Source organism: Gopherus flavomarginatus, chromosome 20 (genome assembly GCF_025201925.1).
Source record: "Gopherus flavomarginatus isolate rGopFla2 chromosome 20, rGopFla2.mat.asm, whole genome shotgun sequence".
Classification (NCBI taxonomy): Eukaryota; Metazoa; Chordata; order Testudines; family Testudinidae; genus Gopherus; species Gopherus flavomarginatus.
The window spans coordinates 3323029-3344708 of NC_066636.1; the positions used below are offsets into that span (position 1 = coordinate 3323029).

A 21680-nucleotide genomic window follows, 5' to 3' on the forward strand; every position below is an offset into this window, starting at 1 on the left:
TAAGCACAGCATAACAGTTAAAGTGCTAGATTAGCATCGAGTTGATACTATTTATGTCAATAGCACTGATGAGGTGAGCACTGGAATACTTGGCCTTTTAGGAGATATGATTGGGGGGCCCATTCCTCTGTTCCAGCCCGGGGAGCGACATTAGGGCAGACTGGCCTATTGGTCAGATCAGGTGTGGCTATTCTGAAGTTACTAGATGATGCAACTGCTCCTACCCTTGTGGAGAGTTGAACAGTGTGCATTCCTAACTTCTCTTTCTCTTGTAGAAAAAGAACAAATTCTGGTCAGTGGTGAGTATCAGCAGTTATTTTCCTATTTGGATTATCATGCTTTGCCTCAATAGCATTCTGTATTGCTGCTCACTAACAGACCAGCCCTTTGCTGGCAAAGCTCCCTACACAGCTGCCATCCTGAACCCTTTTATCCCAGCAGCCCAGCCTGGTATAACCAATTTACAGGTTTGGAATGTCAGAGATTTACCAGGGATTATCTCCTGGTTTCCACCAGTGGATGAGAATGATGTTGGGGCAGATCCCCAGTTCATGTAATTTGCCGAAGTTTCATAGGAATCAAAGGGGTGGGTTTCCCATTGACGTTAATTGTTCCGAGAAGCACTGGAATCAATAAGCCACAACCCCAGATTCTTTATATTCTCCATGGTCCACTGGGTCAATGGAATATGTGTTGGAGCCCTATAGGTGTTACACAATAAACATTCCCCATCTTGCAGGACTCTGGTAGCGTAAACACCGGTGACGTGGGCCACGGCAGCTTTAACGACAACAGCGTAAGTAGCAGAGATTACCTCTCCATGCTATCTAGCTTCACGCACATCAGTGAATGGATCTCATTTCAGTTAGTTTGATGTCTCATAATGTTTGCCTGCGAGGAGCATTGGCTACATTTGCTCATGTTGCGAAGGCAGCATGGTAAGTCCTCCCACTCCACAGAGCTTATGAAAATCTCCAGAGGCTTATCACAGGTTGACTTCTCCCTCCCACAGTACCCGGGGTAATAAAGAGGGATGCCAGATGAGGCTTTTTTTATATCACTCAGAAGGCACTTCTGCTGGGAGCTACCTCAGACGGTCTCCAGGTGCACACATATTTGGGAGGCTTATATGAGATAGCTAGGGTTGATGAGAGGTTGTCCTCTCCACAATTCCTTTGGGCATGTCGCAAGTCACTGGCGCAGCACCTCCTGCTGGTCGTCTCGGGAGTCAGCTCAATCCAGCCCAGAGCGCCCTTTCGAGGCCGCTGTCTTGCCTGCCACTGGCCCCATGTCCCTCCCCCACCCACTGCCCTTCTAGGTCCAGGTCTTGCCTCGCCAGCAGTAACGTGCGATTTGGGTCTCCCCACCTAGCAGAATCCCCAACCCTCTCTCCCCACTAGGTCTCCGTGGTTAATGCCAGTCACCATCCAGCCCCTGCTCTCTGGAGCAGACTGCAGTCTGTAAACCTCTCAACATCGGCAAGGGGGGCTGGACGAGCTGCCTCTGCCAATATCAGGACTATCCCTCTGAACCCCTAGTTCACTCTTGCGGGCCCTTAATTTGCCCTGCAGCCTGGGGTTTTACTAGGTTGGAGCTAACCAGTTCCTTCTACCCTTATCAAGCAATGCTCCACTTCACTTACCCTTCCCAGCTTTCCAGGCAGCAAGGTCCTCCTCTCTCGAGGAAGCTAGAGAGTGTGTTCTTTGAGCCTCTGGCCACCAGCCCTCTTATAGGGTCAGCTGTGCTCTGACTGGAGTGGCCCCACCTGAGGCCTCTTTCACCAATCAGACTAGCATTTCTCCTGCCCCAACCCCCACCCAGGGCTGTTTTAACCCCTTCCAGGCCGGAGCAGGGTGACCACTGTGCTACAGGGCACCTATGAAATATCTTGAAAGAGGGTCTTTGACATCACCCACAATGCATTGCACCTGGGACATATCCCAAGAGTTTTTGCTTATATGTCCATACCCACTGGGCAGCTCATGAGAATTTCCCATGACATCATGGGAGAATGATCTCTTCTCCTACAAGTTCACTGGATAGCCATGAAGTATCCCACAGTTCCTTTGCATACCCACTAAATCTCTCACAAGAGATCCTTCCGAAATCTCACAGAATGCACTGCTCTTGGCAACAGTCCTAGGAACTCAGGGTCAATTCTGTTGTAGCTCCTTTCCTATTAGATTAATTTTGCCTCATGTCATCTGAGTGGGAATAACACGTGGCTTGCTTCTTGCAGAACAAAAACAGAGACCCATTTATCTATGAATAAGGAACGTACTTAGCTTTGAGGGGATCTAAGCATAGCATAAGAGTTAAAGTGCTAGATTAGCACCGAGTTTATTTTTCTATGTCAATAGCATTGATGAGGTCAGCACTGGAATACTGGGCCTTTAGGAGATATGACTAAGGAGCCCATTCCTCTGTTCCAGCCCGGGGAGGGACATCAGGGTTGATTAGCCTATTGGTCTGATCAGGTGTGGCTATTCTGAAGTTATTAAATGGTACAACCGCTCCTACCCTTGTGGGGAGTTGAACAGTGGGCATTTCTAATTCCTCTTTCTGTTGTAGATAAACAACAAATTCTTGCCAGTGGTGAGTATAAGCAGTTATTTTTCCTATCAGAGTATCATGCTGTATTGTGTATTGCTGCTCACTACAGCCCAGCCCTTTGCTGACAAATCTCCCTAAACAACTGCCATCCTGAACCCCTTTATCCCATCAGTCCAGCCTGCTATAACCAATTTACAGGCTTGGAATGTCGGAGCTTTACCAAGGATTCTCTCTCTATTTCCACCTGTGGATGAGAATGATGTTGGGGCAGATCCCCAGTTCATGTAAATTTGCTGCAGTTTCATAGGAATCAGCTGATCCAGGTTCGCATTGGTGTATATTGTCCAGAGTAGCACTGGAATCAATACGCTACATCCCCAGATGCTATAAATTGTCCATGGCACATTGCGTAGACGGAATATCTGTTGGATCCTGTCATAAACATACAGCTCAGGATAGCATAAAATCCCTCTTTACCCTGTAAAGGATTAATTCCTCTTTTACCTGTAAAGGGTTAAAAAGCTCAGATAACCTGAGCTGCACCTGACCAAAAGGACCAATAAGGGTAAAAACACATTCTGTTATTTTAGCCTTTCTGCGCTTAGCCTATCTTAGAGCTAGAAAAGAAAAAAAAAAAACCACTTGTGATTTTTCTTGCAAGAAGCTAACTATCGTGCCCTCATGCAGACAAAATATACTCCAGCTGTTCACAGCTTAAAAAAATAATAAAATTTTTAAAAAAAACCCTCTACTTTTTAAGAAGCAAAATAGGAAAAAAAATTGTCCTTTAAAAATTTTACTGGGCTTCTGGTTTAAAATGTTCCCACCTCTCCCACCATGTCAGGGTTTCTTTCCCACTCGGAACTCTGAGGTACAGATGTGGGAACCCGCATGAAAGACTCCCTAACCTTTTTTTTTACCAACTTAGGTTTAAAACTTTTTTAAGGCATATGATTAGATGTATGTTTATTACAGATGAGTATAGGTGTTACACAATAAACATAATAAACATTCCCCAAATTGCAGGGCTATGGTAGCGTAAATACCGGCGTCGTGGGCTATGGCAGATTTAAAGACAACAGCGTAAGCAACTGAGATTACCTCTCCATGCCATGTAGCTTCACACACATCAGTGAATGGACCCAGTTTCAGCTAGTTTGATGTCTGATAATGTCTGCCTGTGAGGAGCTTTGGCAGCATTTGCTGATGTTACGAAGGCAGCATGGAAAGTCCTCCCACTCCACAGGGTTTATGAAAATCTCCAGAGGCTTATAGCAGGTTGACCTCCCTCTCCCACAGTACCCGGGTTATAATGAGGGATGCCAGAATAGGCTTTTTGATATCACTCAGAAGGCAATTCTGCTGAGAGCTACCTCAGAGGGTCTCCAGGTGAATGCATACATGGGAGGTTAATATGAGAGTGCCATATTTGATGGGATGTTCTCCTCTCCACAATTCCTTTGGGCACCCACGAAATATTTTGCAAGGGCGTCTTTGACATCACCCACAATGCACTGCACATGGGAGCTATCCCAAGAATTTTCGCATACATGTCCATCCCTCACTGAGGAGCTCATAAGAATTTCCCATGACATCATGGGAGGATGATCTCTTCTCCTACTATTCGACAGGACAGGTATGAAGTGTCCGACAGATCCGTTGGGTACCCACTAAATATTTCACATGAGATCCTTCTGAAATCACATGGAATACACTGCTCTTGTCAACAGACCTAGGGACTCAGGGTCAATTGTGTCTTGTCAAGGATACGAAGGACGACTCCTTTCCCAATAGATTAACTTTGACTCATGTCATCTGAGTGGGAACAACATGTAGCTTGTTTCTTTCAGAACAAAAGAGGACTCCCAGATCTCTATGAATAAGAAACGTACGTAGCTGTGAGGGGATCTAAGCACAGCATAAGAGTTAAAGTGCTAGATTAGCAACGAGTTGATACTATTTATGTCAATAGCACTGATGAGGTCAGGACTGGAATACTGGGCCTTTTAGGAGATATGATTGGGGGGCCCATTCCTCTGTTCCAGCCCGGGGAGCGACATTAGGGCAGACTGGCCTATTGGTCTGATGAGGTGTGGCTATTCTGAAGTTACTAGATGATACAACTGCTCCTACCCTTGTGGGCATTGGAACAGTGTGCATTCCTAACTTCTCTTTCTCTTTTAGAAAAAGAACAAATTCTGGTCAGTGGTGAGTATCAGCAGTTATTTTCTGATTGGACTATCAGGCTTTGCCTCAACAGCATTCTGTATTGCTGCTAACTAACAGCCCAGCCCTTTGCTGGCAAAGCTCCCTACACAGTGCGCTCCTGAACCCTTTTATCCCATCAGTCCAGCCTGGTATAACCAATTTACAGGTTTGGAATGTCAGAGCTTTACCAAGTATTATCTCCTGGTTTACACCAGTGGATGAGAATGATGTTCGGGCAGATCCCCAGTTCATGTAATTTGCCGAAGTTTCATAGGAATCAGTGGGGTTGGTTTCCCATTGACGTTAATTGTTCCGAGAAGCACTAGAATCAATAAGCCACAACCCCTGATTCTTTATATTCTCCATGGGCCACTGGGTCAATGGAATATCTGTTGGAGCCCTATAGGTGTTACACAATAAACAGAATAAACATTCCCCATCTTGCAGGGCTCTGGTAGCGTAAACACCGGTGACGTGGGCCATGGCAGCTTTAACGACAACAGCGTAAGTAGCAGAGATTACCTCCCCATGCTATCTAGCTTCACGCACATCAGTGAATGGACCCCATTTCAGTTAGTGTGATGTCTCATAATGTTTGCCTGCGAGGAGCATTGGCTACATTTGCTCATGTTGCGAAGGCAGCATGGTAAGTCCTCCCACTCCACAGGGCTTATGAAAATCTCCAGAGGCTTATAGTAGGTTGACCACTCTCTCCCACAGTACCCGGGGTAATAATGAGGGATGCCAGATGAGGCTTTTTTTATATCACCCAGAAGGCACTTTTGCTGGGAGCTACCTCAGAGGGTCTCCCGGTGAACACATATTTCGGAGGCTTATATGAGATAGCTAGGGTTGATGAGAGGTTGTCCTCTCCACAATTCCTTTGGGCATGTTGCAAGTCACTGGCGCAGCACCTCCTGCTGGTCGTCTCAGGAATCAGCTCAATCCATCCCAGAGCGCCCTTTAGAGGCCACTGTCTTGCCTCCAACTGGCCCCATGTCCCTCCCCCTCCCAGTGCCCTTCTAGGTCCAGGTCTTGCCCCGCCAGCAGTAACGTGCGATTTGGGTCTCCCCACCTAGCAGAATCCCCAACCCTCTATCTTCACTAGGTCTCAGTGGTTGCTGCCAGTCACCATCCAGCCCCTGCTCTCTGGGGCAGACTGTAGTCTGTAAACCACTCAACATCAGCAAGGGGGGCTGGACGAGCTACCTCTGCCTATATCAGGACTATCCCTCTGTACCCCTAGTTCACTCTTGCGGGCCCTTAATTTGCCCTGTAGCCTGGCGTTTTGCTAGGCTGGAGCTAAACCGCTCCTTCTACCCTTCTCAAACACCGCTCCACTTCACTTACCCTTCCCAGCTTTCCAGGCAGCAAGGTCCTCCTCTCTCGAGGAAGCTAGAGAGTGTGTTCTTTCAGCCTCTGGCCACCAGCCCTCTTATAGGGTCAGCTGAGCCCTGACTGGGGCTGGCCCTGTCTGAGGCCTCTTTCACCAATCAGACTAGCATTTCTACTGCTCCAGCCCCCACCTAGGACTGTTTTAACCACTTCCAGGCCAGAGCAGGGTGAACACCGCGTTACAAGGCACCTATGAAATATCTTGAAAAAGGGTCTTGACATCACCCACGATGCTTTGCACCTGTGACATATCCCAAGAGTTTTTGCATACATGTCCATACCCACTGGGCACCTCATGAGAATTTCCCATGACTTCATGGGAGAATGATCTCTTCTCCTACAAGTTCACTGGACAGCCATGAAGTATCCCACAGTTCCTTTGCGTGCCCACTAAATCTCTCACAAGAGATCCTTCCGAAATATCACAGAATGCACTGCTCTTGGCAACAGTCCTAGGAACTAAGGGTCAATTCTGTTGTCACTTCTTTCCTATTTCATTAATTTTGCCTCATGTCATCTGAGTGGGAATAACACATGGCTTGTTTCTTGCAGAACAAAAGCAGAGACCCATTTATCTATGAATAAGGAACGTACTTAGCTCTGAGGGGATCCAAGCATAGCATAACAGTAAATGTGCTAGATTAGCACCAATGAGATATTATCTCTGTCTATAGCATTGATGAGGTCAGCACTGGAATACTGGGCCGTTTAGGAGATATGACTGGGGAGCCCATTCCTCTGTTCCAGCCTGGGGAGGGACATCAGGGTAGATTGGCCTATTGGTCTGATCAGGTGTGGCTATTCTGAAGTTATTAGATGGTACAACCGCTCCTTCCCTTGTGTGGAGTTGAATAGTGTGGATTCCTAACTTCTCTTTCTCTTGTAGAAAAACAATGAATTATGCTTAGTGGTGAGTATCAGCAGTTATTTTTCCTACTGGACTATCATGCTTTGCCTCAATAGCATTCTGTATTGCTGCTCACTAACAACCCAATGATGTCGGGGCAAATCCCCAGTTCATGTAAATTTGCCATAGTTTCATAGTAATTAATGGGTCCAGGTTCCCACTAGTGTAAATTGTCTGGAGAAGCAGTGAAATCAATACGTCATATCCCCAGATAGTATAAATTGTCCATGGCCCACTGGGTCGATGGACTATCCATTGGAACCATACATGTGGACACAATACACATTATAAACAGTCCCCATTTTGCAGGGCTCCAGATGCAAAAAGACCGGCAAAGTGGTCGACAGCAGCTTTGACAACAAAAGCGTAAGTAGTAGAGATTCTCTCTCCATGCTATGTAGCTTTACACACATCTGTGAACAGACCACGTTTCAGCTAGTTTGATGTCTTGTAACCTTTGCCTGCGAGGAACACTGGCTGCATTTGCCCATGTTGTAAATGCAGCATGGAGAGTCCTCCCACTCCACAGGCTCCTCCCCACAGCTCCCATTGAACGGTTTCCAGACAATGGGAGTGCCGACCTGTTGCTTATAGTGGGGGCATAGCTTCATGGCCCCTCTTCCTAGAAGCTGGACCTGCTGCTGGCTGCTTCCGGGGCACAACGCGGTGTCGGAACACGTAGGCACTAGGCTGCCTTAGGTGGGCAGCATTGACGACAGGACTTTTAACATCCCCGTCGGTGGTGCTGACCAGACCTACCCAGTGTCTTAAATGCCCATCCCCGCTGGGGTAGTGGGTTCATACATACTGAGAGCTGTGATTTGCTGCAAATGCTGTCATTCTGAACCTTTGGAGTGGGGATAATATTATCACCATGGACAATCATACACATGATTTCAACTGCACTTCTGGTCCAGTAACCGAGCCACTAAACGACACTGCCCTCTAGACTGCTGGGTACATAAGCACCCATTGCGCTTTTGAATCTCCTGCTAACCTAAGTGAGAGTTCAGGAAAGACTCTTATCTCTTCTCAGGTGTAATAAGATTCAATTAAACACCTTCCAGTTCTTTTTATGGGGCCTTTTTTTTGGTTTTTCAACAGAAAACAAAATCATAATTTTTTTTCATGTGCAAAAGAACACTGTTGTTAAATTTTTGAGGTGCTGACTTTCTAATGTGCCCCCAGTTCTGCCCCAGGCCCTCCCCCCACTCCACACCTCCCCCTAAGGCCCCACACCCTCCCCATCTCTTCCCAACCCCACTCTAACCCACTCCACCCCTTCCCCCAAGTGTGCCCCACCCTCGCTCTCACCCCCTCGCCTCCAGCACCTCCTGCACACCACTGCACACCTCTGGGGGCAGAGGGGAGGAGCTGATCGGCAGGGTTCTCACTCCCTTCTCCAGTCTATCAATAACACAGTTTGCAAAGGGCACTGATGTAAAATGCACCCAGCTGGCTGGGGATAGAAAGGGATGGAATTCCTTCAGGGTATGAGGAAGAGTACTTGTCTAATTCCCAGTGGGTTAGTGGGACCATAATTGCTGTTTGCCATCTCTCCCTGGCCCTGCAGACCCTGGAATGATTAATTAATAAGAGAGACGCTGATGAAACCACATTTGCTGAATACGGCGATGATGCCTGCCATTACGCTTCCTGTGCTGCTGCCTCTCACCTCTCCTGACCAATCAAATGGCACATGAGAATCATCAATTGGACTGATTGGGACTCTAACGGATTACTGTGCTGTTCATTGATTGTGGTTTCTTTCGATATAACAGAGGGCAAAGAACTCTGTCCCTCTCTTGCCCTGGCGAATGGCAAGAGCTTTGCAAAAACATAAATAAATGCAACTGCACAAAAAGCTTTGGGATTGTTTCTTTTAAAAATATTTCTTGATAAATTAATTTTACTTCCAGATTCGCACAGGATTTGCTCCATTCTCAGGATGTGTCTACACTTCAGCCTTAAGTCAACCTATGTTAGTAATTACTGTGGTGGCAGATGTCCACACTACCCTCCTTCTGTCTGTGATGCGTGTTCTCACCAGCAGTGCTTCCACAGACTAAAGAGGGGCAGTGTGGGAGGCTGAGAGCCAAAGCTCTCAGTTCCCTGCAGCTCCTCTCCAGGAGATCACCTGTCTCCCCTGCCCCGTCACCCCCACTGAGAGCGGGGTCCAGCTGCCCGGGGTTCTTGACTCCGTGAACGGGAAGCAGGGAGCCTCCCGGCAGCAGCCTGCCTGAGAGTGGGGAACTGGGGGTAACCGTGCTCAAGACAGCAACAGCCGCTGTAAATAACAGTATTTGCACAGACATTGTGTCACTAACTACACCAACAGAAGTGCTACACCTCTCGTGGGGTTATGATGTCGCTGTAGTAGGGCACTTTCATCAGCAGGACAAAGCTGCAGTGTGGACACTGACATAATGAGGTTGAGGTGAACTGCCTCACGTTTAGACCAGGCCCAAGTGCTGTCATTTCTGTTCGGCAATTCTGAACTTTGTGCAGGTGAGGCAGGGGGAACAGGTTGTGCTCTCCAGTATCCTTCCCTCTCCCTCGGTTAGGAAGCACCGAGAAAAAATAAATAATTGAGCAACTCACAGATCCAATCGAGTAGGAAGGAAAAGGGTCTGTAAACGGAGCTCCAGAGCGACAGTTCCCAGGGCTGTGACTGGGAGAACAAGTGGCAATTTTCCTTTCAGGGTAGATGTTCCAGCACGTGCTCCCCAGAGGTCTGGAGATGTGTCCCTGCACTCCGTAAAACAAACTCTTTCCCGAACAATTACACTCTTTTGGCCTAAACATCACACAGGTATTCGCTGCCATCAAAACCACCCATAAACTGCACTTCAGTCTTGCTTCTTCAAAGGTCCAAATGTATCCCTGGCACTGCTGGTGCCTGACTCTCAGGGTGTCTGACTCCAGCTGTGATCAGGAGCAGGCCCAGCTGCCAGAGCTGTGTGGGGAACAGTAATTCCACTACAGGGAGGAGTCACTAGCTCAAAACCCAGCTGGGTTCCCATTTGGTACAGAACCTGAAATGCTGAAATTGGCCATGAGGGGGAAGGTCGTGGGGTCCATGACTCTGGGGCTGCTCACCTGGCAGACAACCCTGGAGGCCAGAGCCTGTAGGTCTGGGGTGCTATAGGGCTGAAAGCCTAGGAACATCACAGCCAGTGCTGCCAGGGGGATTCCAGGCACGGCAAGGGTTAGGAGGCCCTGGCAGGCTGGGGAGAGACTTTCCCAGTTTATACCTCCCTGTAGCGGAGTGGTTACCTGCTCTAGCCCTGACAGTAGAAGCCAGTCCTGGAAAAGGGCTCCGGGCTAGGAGAAAAAGCCCAAGGTGATTGGAGAAGGAGCTACACCTGGGCTATGCCCCAATCAGGGCATCTGGGCCTTATAAGAAGGCCAGGGTCACCAGAAGCTGAGCAGAGTTGCTCCTCTAGCTGTGGAGAGAGACTAACCTGGCTGTAGGGGTGTAAGATGGTACCTGGGAGTGAAGTAGGGCTGGGAAGAGCTAGAGGAGCAGGGGAGCTCCAGGCTGATGACTCTCCAGGCTGCAGGGCCTAGTTCCAGCCCCACAGAGGTACTGGGTGGTAGAAGAAGACAGCAGGTCAAACCCCCTTGCCTGTGAAGAGTGGCTTTTATACTGCAGTCTACCCCAGTGAGTGGGGCTAGGTAAGGACTGGCAGTGTCCCAGACTGAGGTGAGGGTAGTGGGTGGGGGTTCCCTAGGGAAGGGAGACCCACAGAGAGTGTTGGGGTATTGCCAGGGGGCAGCACCTCAGAGAGAACAGGGTCTGGGAAGGACACGAGCGGCCAGCTGTGGCAGATTATTGCCCTGCAGAGGGTGCTCCAGGCTGGAAATTGAGCTAATTCACTGAGAGACCAGCAAGAGGTGTTGCTGGGTGAGTCTATGCATGCTTACACTCCCCTGCACAGCAGCAGAGTGGGAAGGGGCAACTCCCACACTGGGAGCTGGGAAACGATATGTAATGGAGTATGTGGGGCACAGGTGCTCTCTCTGCGCCCTTAGATCAGTGGTTCCCAAACTGGGATTAAAGAACCCCTGGAGGTTTGTGAAATGTTACAGGGAGTTGGAGAGGAGGGGGGAATTCCTTAATGGCGAACAGAGCTAGAGCTAAGCTGATCAAAGCAAGCATCTCTATCACACTGAGGAGATCTAAATTTCAAGACTGCTTATCAGAAATGGAAAGGAAGGTGTCTATTTTTTGCTGTTTTTAAAATTAAATAGGCAGCCAATATTGTTTTGAAAATTATTATGAAGAAGAAGTTTAAGCTTTGTGGTGTTTGCCTGGATGGCTCAAAGCCTGAATGCTCGTGTAGGAGGAACTCTTCGAGTTGGCTTCTTAAATACCTTCCTGCTGTTTCACATCTGATACTCCTTGATGAACCATAGGAGCCTTGTCTTATAACAGGCTGCTTCAACGTGATGCAAGCTACGAAAGTGAGATCTTGGAAGAGTGTTGCTGTTTTCATAATGTAATAAAAATACTGTAACTATAAATAATAAGTATGTCATAAAAACAATGTTTATATTTTCCAGATCACTGATTTTATAATTTATACTCACATAAAGGAGAAAATTCATGGCAATATTCATTTTTTTTTTTAGGAGGGGGTTCACGAGACTTGACATTTTAGAGAAAGAGGTTCACAGGTTGTTAATGTTTGGGAACCATTGCCCTAGGGGAACGTCGCACATTCCCCAGAAGGGAGCAGTTTGATACCTGCCTGGGCACAGATGGTGCAGGGAAGCCAGTTCCTCAGAGCTCTCGGAGGGGATTAGGGGCAGGATCCCTTGGCACATTACACAACTCAGTTCATTCCCACCCTCCCGCTCACTAGCAAGGAACCATTAGGTGACTTAGCAGGAAACCCAGCCATGAAGGGCACCTAGCTCCACATGCAGCTTGTGGGTGATACATGTTCTGCCCCTTTCACACAGAGGATTTCACAGACATGCCTGAGTGAACAGGACCCTGCTCGCCACTTCTGCATCCACAGCAGATTCCTAGGGGCAGGGGGCTCCAGTACACTGCAGACCCTGGGGCTACTCTGCCCCATGGACTTGTGCTGTCTCCTGAATCATTGTCCCAGATCCACACTCAGGCACTTGGCATCATCTGCCCACCACTCCTGCTGCCTCCTGTGCAGCCCCCAAGCTAGATGTGCTCTGAGCAGGGCTGTCATGTCCCAGCCCCTGCCTGCTGCATGGCAGGCAGGGGCAGTGGGGAGTTGTGGGGACCCATTGCTTGCTGCCCAGAAGGGCTGTGGGAGCCCCAGGGAGAGCTGGATGGGAGCTGGGCCTGAACCAGGGGATGGGTGGCATGTGGCTCCGTGACCTTTCTGCAGTAATATCGCTGGGTGTCAGCATAGGGCGGTGGGACTCAGGCATCTCATCCAGAAGAAACATTGCAGAGAATTCCCGCTTCCCCCCAGGCTGCCCAGGTCAGAGGCAGAGGGGGTCTCTGAGACTGAGGGGTCCTCCGTGAGCTGAGAGAAGACACCCGCTCTCTGCTCATCGCCAGAAGCTCTGTGATCGGTGAGGTCAGTGCAGTCTCCATACCCTGCCCAGGTGTGAGGTCAGGTAGACGAGGCAAAGGGCAGCAGAGGGTAGAGCTTGCCAGTCAGCGAGCTGCAGCCTTGTTCCTCCCCCTGCCCAAGAGAGGCCGGCACAGACCAGGCTGCAGGGGCCAGATCATCGGAATCCAGGACGAGTCTCTGGAGACTGGGTCTAGCCATTGCTCAACGGTGGTGCCAAGGCCAGGTGCTCACGGTGCCTCTTGCCCTTGCCCTAACGCTCTTCCTTAGCACTGACGATGCCTGCTTATGCCTAACCCCAGCTGTGAACAGGACCAGGCCCAGCTGTCAGAGCTGTGTGGGGAACAGTAATTCCACTGCAGGGAGGAGTCACTAGCTCAAAATGTAGCTTGGTTCCCATTTAGGACAGAACCTGAAATTGATGAAATTTGCCATGTAGGGGAAGGTCGGGGGGTCCATGAGACTGGAGCTGCCCTAGAGCCCTGGCGTCCATAACTCGGGGGCTGTGTGACGAAGCAGTGGGTTTTCTTGTTGTTTTCAATGGTTTACATGCAGAGGGTGTGGGACTCAGTTTCCCTGTGGGTTACTGGTTTAAGAAGGTGATGGGAGTGGGAGTTTGTTGTTATACAGGGCCAGCGAATGGCCTGGAGAATGGATACCCCAGCGACTAGTGACCTGGTAACTGGGAGGCCCAACTCGGGAGTCACAGCTGGTTCTGGCCAGGAGGACAATGGGCTGAGGAGAGAGGACCCTGGTGACCTGACCAGCTGGTTCCAGCCAGAGAGGAACAAAGGACAAATGAGAGGAGAGGAGGCCAAGGCAGCCTGTCTACCTGGACGAAAGACAAAAGACAGAGGCAGGACTTGGGGGATGGTGATATCAGATGCTCAGCTGGAAGGAGGAGGTTTTCTGGGCTAGGAGGAGAGAGCACCTAGAGCCCACCTGGAGGCAGGACAGACCTAGATGTATGGTGCTGAGGGAGGCCAGGCCTGAGGCCCTGAGAGTTTCCTGTGCTGTGTTCAGATGCTCAGTAAACCTTCCTGTTTTAAACTGTCTGAGAATCGCTCTGGTCTAGAGAACGGGGTGGCATTATTCCCTCTGGGAGTGGAGGCCCCGGGTGTCCAGAGCAGGTGGACTCCCTGAGGGGGCCCACAGCGAAAGACAATCATGCTGAAGGCTCAGATTGGGGCAGTTCCAAGAGTCAGAGGGGCCCATGGCTTAATCCCAAGAGAGAGTGGATCCCCGAGAAGGGTGTCATACTGAAGAGGGTGACTCCAAGGGACTATGCAGAGCCAAGAGAACACGAGTCCTGTGAGTTCGTGACAGGCTGCCCTAGAGAAGAGACCCTGTGTGCCCTGGGCTCCATAGATACCAACTTTCTCCAGTGACATTGGGTGCCCGTTCCCCCCCTACACCTGGCCCTGCCCCAACTCAACCTTTTTTCCCACCTTGGCCCCGCCCCCATTCCGGCCCCATCCCCAAAGTCCCTGCCCTAACTTCGTCCCCTCCCTGCCCCTATTGGATCCCTTCCCCAAATCCCTACTCCGGCCCAGCCTCTTCCCCCAGCCCACCCCGTTCCCCCTCCCTCCCTGCTCCTCGAATCAGCTGCTTTGCAAAGCAAAGGCTGAGAGGGAGGGCGGAGAAGTAGGATGCAGTGGCACAATCACAGCAGAGGTGGAGGTGAGCTAGGGCAGGGGTGGGGTGCGGACTTGCCACTGGGTGCTAAGCACCCAACAATATTTTCCAGGGGTGCTCAAGACCTGGAGCACCCACAGGGTTGGCACCAATGCTGGGCTCAGTGACTCTGAGGCTGTCCACCTGTCACGGTGCCCTGGAGGCCAGAGCCTGTAGGTCCAGGGTGCTGTAGGGCTGCAAGCCTAGGAACCACGGCCAGTGCTGCCAGGGGAATTCTGGACACGTCGAGGGGTTTGGGGCCCTGGCAGGCAGAGGAGAGACTTCCCCATTTTATACCACCCCTGTTGCACAGCAGCAGAGCGGGAAGGGGCATCTCGAACTCCGGGAGCTGAAGCAGCCTAGAAACATCGTGTATTGGAGCAGTGAGGCCATCTCCTTTCCAAGAGCAACATCCCACATTCCCCAGAAGGGAGTGGTTTTATAACTGCCAAGGCATAGATGGTTTAGAGTGTCCGGGTGCAGTTCCTCAGAGCTCTCAGAGGGGTGGGAGCGAAATCCCTTGGCATATTACACAGCTCGGTTCTGTTCCTCCCTCTCGCTCAGTTCCAGGGAATTCTGCAGGTGACTCAGCAGGTGACCAGGCCATGAAAGGAATCCAGAGTCGCACACAGCCTGTGGGTGATGCATGTTCTGCCTCCTTCATGCAGAGGACTTCACAGCCTCCCACGGACACTTCCTGAGCAAATGGGACCCTACTTGCCCCTTCTGCATCCTCAGCAGATGCCCAGGGGCAGGGGCTCTGGTACAGTCCAGGTCCTGGGGGCTACTCTGCCCCATGGACTCGTGGTGTCTCTCGGGTCATTGACCCAGATCCACACTGAGGCACTTGGTGCTGCCTGCCCACCACTCCGGTTGCTTCCTCTGCAGCTGCCGAACTAGACGTGCTCTGAGCAGGGCTGTCCCTGTCCCTGCCCCTGCTGGCTGCCTGCTGTGTGGCAGGGAAGGGCAGTGGGGAGTTGTGTTGACCCGTTGCTTGCTGCCCAGTGGGGTTGTGGGAGCCCAGGGAGAGCTGGATGGGAGCTGGGCCTGAGCCTGGGGATGGGTAACATGTGGCACATGGCCCTGCGACCTTTCTGCAATATTAACTCCTTTGTTTTCACCCCTAGATGAAGTAGCAAAAGACAGAAAATTAACTGCTAATTTATGACGGACAGATTCTGTTCATAGAGCCCGGCTTGCACAGTGTCCACTTAATTTTTTAATCCCTTTGTGCACCATGATAGGGGCTTAGACACAGATCCTCCTGCCTTTCTGGAGAAGGCTCTCAACCCAGGCATTTGTTTGCAGTTTTGGTGAGGAAAGGGTGCACCACAACCATGTCTGCCCTTGGCCTCTCCCTCTAGAATTTCTTTGGGTTGGACTCCACTCCCTTATGAAGCTTCCCAAATGCAACGTTTTTCTTTCTCCAGCCCTGAAGAGGCAGTCTTATCTTTTACAAGGGTAGCAAGAACAACATTTTTAATGGCGTGCTTTGGACTGGTAAGATCCCCTCGGTTATCCCACTCTCTGTTCCCAAAAGGTCAGCTGGGAGAACTCTTCCCTCCAGGAGATCTGACCCCCAGTCTTCCCTTAAAACCTGACCCACAGGTGAGGGGTCTGGCATTTAAATGCAGATTCTTCACGCTCCTTCTGGGGAAAGGCCTCCCTACAAAAGGTGGGCAGACCCTCCTGTCTCCCCTCACCTTCCATCTGTACTTTCCTTTCTGTGCTCCCCTCTGATGCAGACACCCCTGTGTCCTCCAAAAGGGAAGGTGACCCTGATCCAGCTGTGGGCTCACAGCTACCAGCTATGACAGACCCTTCACTGGCTAGCAAAATCCCTCCTGTTCACTCAGGTTGGGCTTGCTTCCAGCTACAGTGCCCTTCCCCCCACAGAGGTCACCAGGACCCCAACTTCTATCTCCGGGATACATGTCTGTGTGCACCCCAGGGCAGGGCCTGTCCCCTGCTGACCTGCAACTTCCTGGCAGTCAGCAGTTCGGACGCCCTCCCTCCTATAAGGAGGAACATTCCCCTTCCTCCAAGGAGAGGATCACAGAAAGGAGCTGGCTGTATCCAGCCCTTCTTGCAGGGACCTGCCTTGAGCCCCAGGGCTGCAGAAACTGCTTACGACGATCCGTGCTGCTACCGAGGAATTAAAGAAACGCTCTACTATTCCCCCAGCAGCACCTGTGACTTTACCCTCCCCTCGCGGATTTTCAGCACAAGATTCATTCTCGCTGCTAACAAACCCTGGGACAGATTCTGCCACATCAAAAACATCATTCCCCAGTAGAAACGGTACAAAAATGTGTGCCACCGCTGCAGCAGTCAGTTCAGCCTGCTGATTACCAGTGTCCATGCGCACCTTAGGTAAAGGTGCAAGGACTCTGTAACCTCCCACAAGTTCTAATTCTCCCATTTTTCCTGGTAACAAATCCTTCTCCTGGATCAGGTCCCTCCTGACCACAGAAATTTCTGCAGAAGTCTCTCTCCATCCGTGGAGCACTTTCCATCAAGCTTAACAGCATGCATATGCTCACTGCTTGGCTGTGTAGAAGCAACCTTTACAAATCCTGCCTGGAAAGAGGCAGTAGCCCAGGATACCCCTGTGCTCTGGGAAGCAGCAGCTTCATGTGTTACCTGATGCCTGTTCCACTTAGCCTCAGACATTTATTCCTCAGGTGCTCAGTGGACTTACAATGATAGCACCTCTTGGGCTCCTCTGCTTGTACAGGAGACTTGTAACGAGTAACAGGGGAATGGAGGAGGTGAACGTCCAGCCTCCTTTTTCCCAGGGGTGAAATGGTAATTCTGCTTTCCACCAACCCTCTACCCCTCTGCCAGTGGTTTATGTTTAATTGCAGTTTGTGACTGCTTGTAAGAGTCTGCAAACTCAGCTATTTCCCCCACTGCACCCACCTTTTTCTCCCACAAATATTGTTTTACATCATCACTGCACATATTCAGGAACCGTTCCTGAGCATCAAAATCACACATTTCTTCAAAGCTTGTGATGCCCTTTCCCTTTACTTACTTGTCTAACAAATCTCTCATTTCATTTAAATAGGCCACATTACTTAATACAGATCCCCTCTTAAGACTCCTGAATTTAACCCTGTAGGTTTCAGGTGTAATCTGAAACTGTTCCAAAACCAGTTCCCGAAATTTACCATAGTTCGAAGCGTCTGCAATAGGCATCTTATTGAATATGTCCAGAGCTCTCCCAGTCAATTTTGCAATTCAAGTAGTCATTTTTGATCTTCAGGAATCACATGGAGAGTGCACGGTCTCTCAGAGGTGATGAAATATTCAGCAATATCACTGCATTCATCATACTGCGGGCATAATCGTTCCCAATGGTGGATTTTGGGGGGAAGCAGAGCCAGCTGCTGAAGGGTACGTCTCTTCACCTCCATTACAGACAGTTCATGCTTCTGGGTCTCAATTTGGGCCTGTAGTTCTCTGTCTTTTAGCTCCAGGGTAGCTGCCTCTCTTTCCTTCTCCTCCTGAGCATGTTGCCTCTCCCTTTCCTTTTCCTCCTGGGCAGCTCACTGTGCCTCAATTTCCTTCTCTTTTAAGCCCATGGCTCTTTTGTGAGCAGCTTCCTCCCTGGCTGCCTCTAATTCTTTTTAGCCTCATTTGAAACTCACAGTCCTTTGCCTTCTCTTCCGCTTCCAGTCTGGCGAGCTCTAGTTTTGTAGTTCCCTCACTGGTAGTCATTTTCCTGCTTTCTTGTGCTTATTTCACTTACCAGAAATAAATAAACAGAAAATAATAAACCAGTAACCACTTTGTTTGTTCTCCAGCCACCACACTCAAAACTTACTTACAATCACTACCAGTATCTCAAAGTAATCAGCTGTGCACAGATCCTGCCGACTATGTCACTGTCTCCTTGGGACTGTCTCCTGATGTGCTGAGACTACCTCTGAGCCCATTTTCTCTGTCAGTTCAGGCCTCCAGAACCCTGCCTTGTTGAGTCAGACATGCTACCCTGCTGGAACACAGACCCAGGGTCTGAACCACACCTCCAAAGCTGCAGACTTAACTGAAAACGGCTTAAGAAGGGCTTCTGTCTCCAGCACCCAGACACCCAGCTACCAAGGGGATCCAAACCCCAAATACATCTGTTTTACTCTGTATAAAGTTTATACAGGGTACACTCAAACTCTCCACCCTCTATAACACTGATAGAGACACATGCACAGCTGTTTGCTCCCCCAGGTATTAATTACTTACTGTGGGATAATTAATAAACAAAGGTGATTTCATTAAGTATAAAAAGTAGGATTTAAGTGGTTTCAAGTAATAACAGACAGATCAAAGTAAGTTACCAAGCAAAATAAAACAAAATATTCAAGGCTAACTTAATACACTAAGGCTCTAGTTACAAATACTAACTTCTCATTCTAGATGTTATCTCAGGTACAATGCTTTTGAGGCCAACGTTGTAGTTTATTGCCTGTATCCAGCAATCACTCACACACCCGTACTTGCAGTCCTTTTTTCTAGTTTCTTTCAGGCATCTCTTTGGTGCGGAGAGGCCGTGTCTTGAGCCAGCTGAAGACAAAAATGGAAAGGCTTCCAGGGCCTTTTATATTCTCTCTCTCTTGTGAACGGAAATCCCTTTGTTCTTTTGTGCAAAACCACAGCAACAAGATGGAGTTTGTAGCCACCTGGGCAAGTCACATGTCCATGAATGATTCAGCGTTTTGCAGACTGACGCCACTGTTTACATATTAGGTTGAACGTTCCCAGGAAATCTCAGATATTGATTGGCATCTCTCCAAGTTCATTGTTTGTTAAGCACTCCCAATACTTGAATTGTCCCTTCACAACATGTTGGCCAAACCTCCCTTATGTATACCCTAGAGCAAACACTACAAATACAAGCATGGAGCCAACACTCTTAACTTCAGAAACAAAAACGATACGTACCTACAAATAGGAAGAATATAGTCAGTAGATCATAACCTTTGCAAAGTTGTACCACTTCAGTTATATCAACACGAAGTGCCTGGGTGCCTTAAAAAACCTACCTCCCATTTTCAGATGTGTGGTCCAGGCCAATGACCACTGGGGTTGTGACTTGTTTCCTACGGCCTGACCTAGCTCAGCCTCTTTTGAGTCACAAAAACCTGAGATTGCTGCAGAATGAAAAAGTGAGTATGAAAATCTGGGCTACAGAAGGATGTGATGGAGGAAAGGGAATGAGGATGTGATAAGAAGGAGGAATGGGAGGGTCTAGAGGAGGAGAAGGAAGCAATTGGCTCTCACTGCAATCATGTTATCAGGGCTTCGAACAACGAAGTGTGCAGTGCCCAGCCCAGCATACAATATAAATACAGTGCTCAGCGTTGCCATCTCCCACTGAGCATGCCAGACCAGAAACAACTCCGCAACAGAGTGAGTAAAGACGCAAAGATGAAGGTGTTGTACGTGGCCACTTTCCTCATCGGGCTCCTCTCCCTGGAGAGCACCAGAGCAGCTCCGTTGGTGAGATGATGTACCTATTATTTATATTACAGTAGCACTTAGAGAGTCCATCTAAAATCAGGACCCCATTTTGCTGGGCGCTGCCCTGACACAGGAGAGACAGTCCCTGCCCATACTCTGGTGAGGATTTATTCTGCTGGGTGTTCAACAGACGGAGAGCGAGGGACAAACTTGGACCCAACTGGAATCAAGGCCCCTTATGCCGGGTGCTGCAGAGACACACCATGAGAGTAGCATTGCAAAACTGGCCCATGTAAGAGGCAGGATACCAGACTAGAGGGGCCCATTCCTGTTTCAGCCCCGGCAGGATATCAGGCTACGCTGGCCCATCGGTCTCATCTAGAGCAACAGTTCTTAAATTACTGCATGACGTGACCTCTGGTAGCCTGGTGGGGGGCTGACCAGCATGCACTCCTAACTTTTCTTTCTCTTGTTAAAGAAAAACCAATTGCGGTCAGTGGTGAGTACCAGCTGGTCCTCTTTGCTATCAGAGTTTCTTGCTTTGCCTCAGCAGTATCCTACATCGCTGCTCACTAACAGAACAACCATATTCTGGGAAAACCTTCTAGGCAACTGCCTTCCTGCCCTGCTTTATCCATTAATCTGGTTTGGTGAAACAAATTATGCTGCCTTGGGATGTCTGGGTTTTTTTTCTGAAGATCATCTCTAGGTTTCCAGGAGTGGATGGAATGATGTTGGGAGCAGGGCCAAGCTGTTGTAAATGCCCCATAGATCTATTGGAGTCAATGAGACCAGCTCCCCCAGATGATATAAATTGTCTGTAGCTCCATTTGGTCAATGGATAATCAGGAGGGGGCCTCTAGAAGTTACCATAAAACACATAGAATCATAGAATATCAGGGTTGGAAGGGACCTCAGGAGGTATCTAGTCCAACTCCCTGCTCAAAAGCAGGACCAATTCCCAACTAAATCATCCCAGCCAGGGCTTTGTCAAGCCTGACCTTAAAAATCTCTAAGGAAGGAGATTCCACCACCTCCCTAGTTAACCCATTCCAGTGCTTCACCACTCTCTGAGTGAAAAAGTTTTTCCTAATATCCAACTTAAACCTCCTCCACTGCAACTTGAGACCATTACTCCTTGTTCTGTCATCAGGTACCACTGAGAACAGTCTAGATTCATCCTCTTTGGAACCCCCTTTCAGGTAGTTGAAAGCAGCTATCAAATCCCCCCCTCATTCTTCTCTTCTGCAGACTAAACAATCCCAGTTCCCTCAGCCTCTCCTCATAAGTCATGTGCTACAGGCCCCTGATCATTTTTGTTGCCCTCCGCTGGACTCTTTCCAATTTTTCCACCTCCTTCTTGTAGTGTGGGGCCCAAAACTGGACACAGTACTCCAGATGAGGCCTCACCAATGTCAAATAGAGGGGAATGATCACATCCCTCGATCTGCTGGCAATGCCCCTACTTATACAGCCCAAAATGCCGTTAGCCTTCTTGGCAACAAGGGCACACAGTTGACTCATATCCAGCTTCTCATCCACTGTAACCCCTAGGTCCTTTTCTGCAGAACTGCTTCCTAGCCATTCGGTCCCTAGTCTGTAACAGTGAATGGGATTCTTCCGTCCTAAGTGCAGGGCTCTGCACTTGTCCTTGTTGAACCTCATCAAGTTTCTTTTGGCCCAGTCCTCTAATTTGTCTAGGTTCCTCAGTATCCTATACCTACCCTCCAGTGTATCTACCACTCCTCCAAGTTTAGTGTCATCTGCAAACTTGCTGAGAGTGCAGTCCATGCCATCCTCCAGATCATTAATGAAGATATTGAACAAAACCAGCCCCAGGACTGACCGTTGGGGCACTCCACTTGAAACTGTCTGCCAACTAGACATGGAGCCGTTGATCACTACCTGTGAGCCCGACG

The 21680-nt window shown here is 49.4% G+C and overlaps 1 protein-coding gene across 33 annotated transcripts in view; it reads left to right on the forward strand.

The window, feature by feature from the left end:
- The window catches only part of LOC127037973 (uncharacterized PPE family protein PPE40-like), a 58391-nt gene that overhangs the window by 18995 nt on the left and 17716 nt on the right, over positions 1–21680 (forward strand). For 22 of the 33 annotated variants that reach the window (XM_050930277.1, XM_050930243.1, XM_050930245.1 and 19 more), the window contains 5 exons: positions 276–299; positions 740–796; positions 2572–2595; positions 4738–4761; positions 5209–5265. In XM_050930277.1, coding sequence (XP_050786234.1) covers positions 276–299; positions 740–796; positions 2572–2595; positions 4738–4761; positions 5209–5265 — 186 coding nt within the window. Of the gene's footprint in view, positions 1–275; positions 300–739; positions 797–2571; positions 2596–4737; positions 4762–5208; positions 5266–7042; positions 7067–7372; positions 7430–8636; positions 8916–21680 lie in introns of those variants that run through there. The other 11 variants (XM_050930262.1, XM_050930276.1, XM_050930251.1 and 8 more) reach the window with 8 other exon arrangements.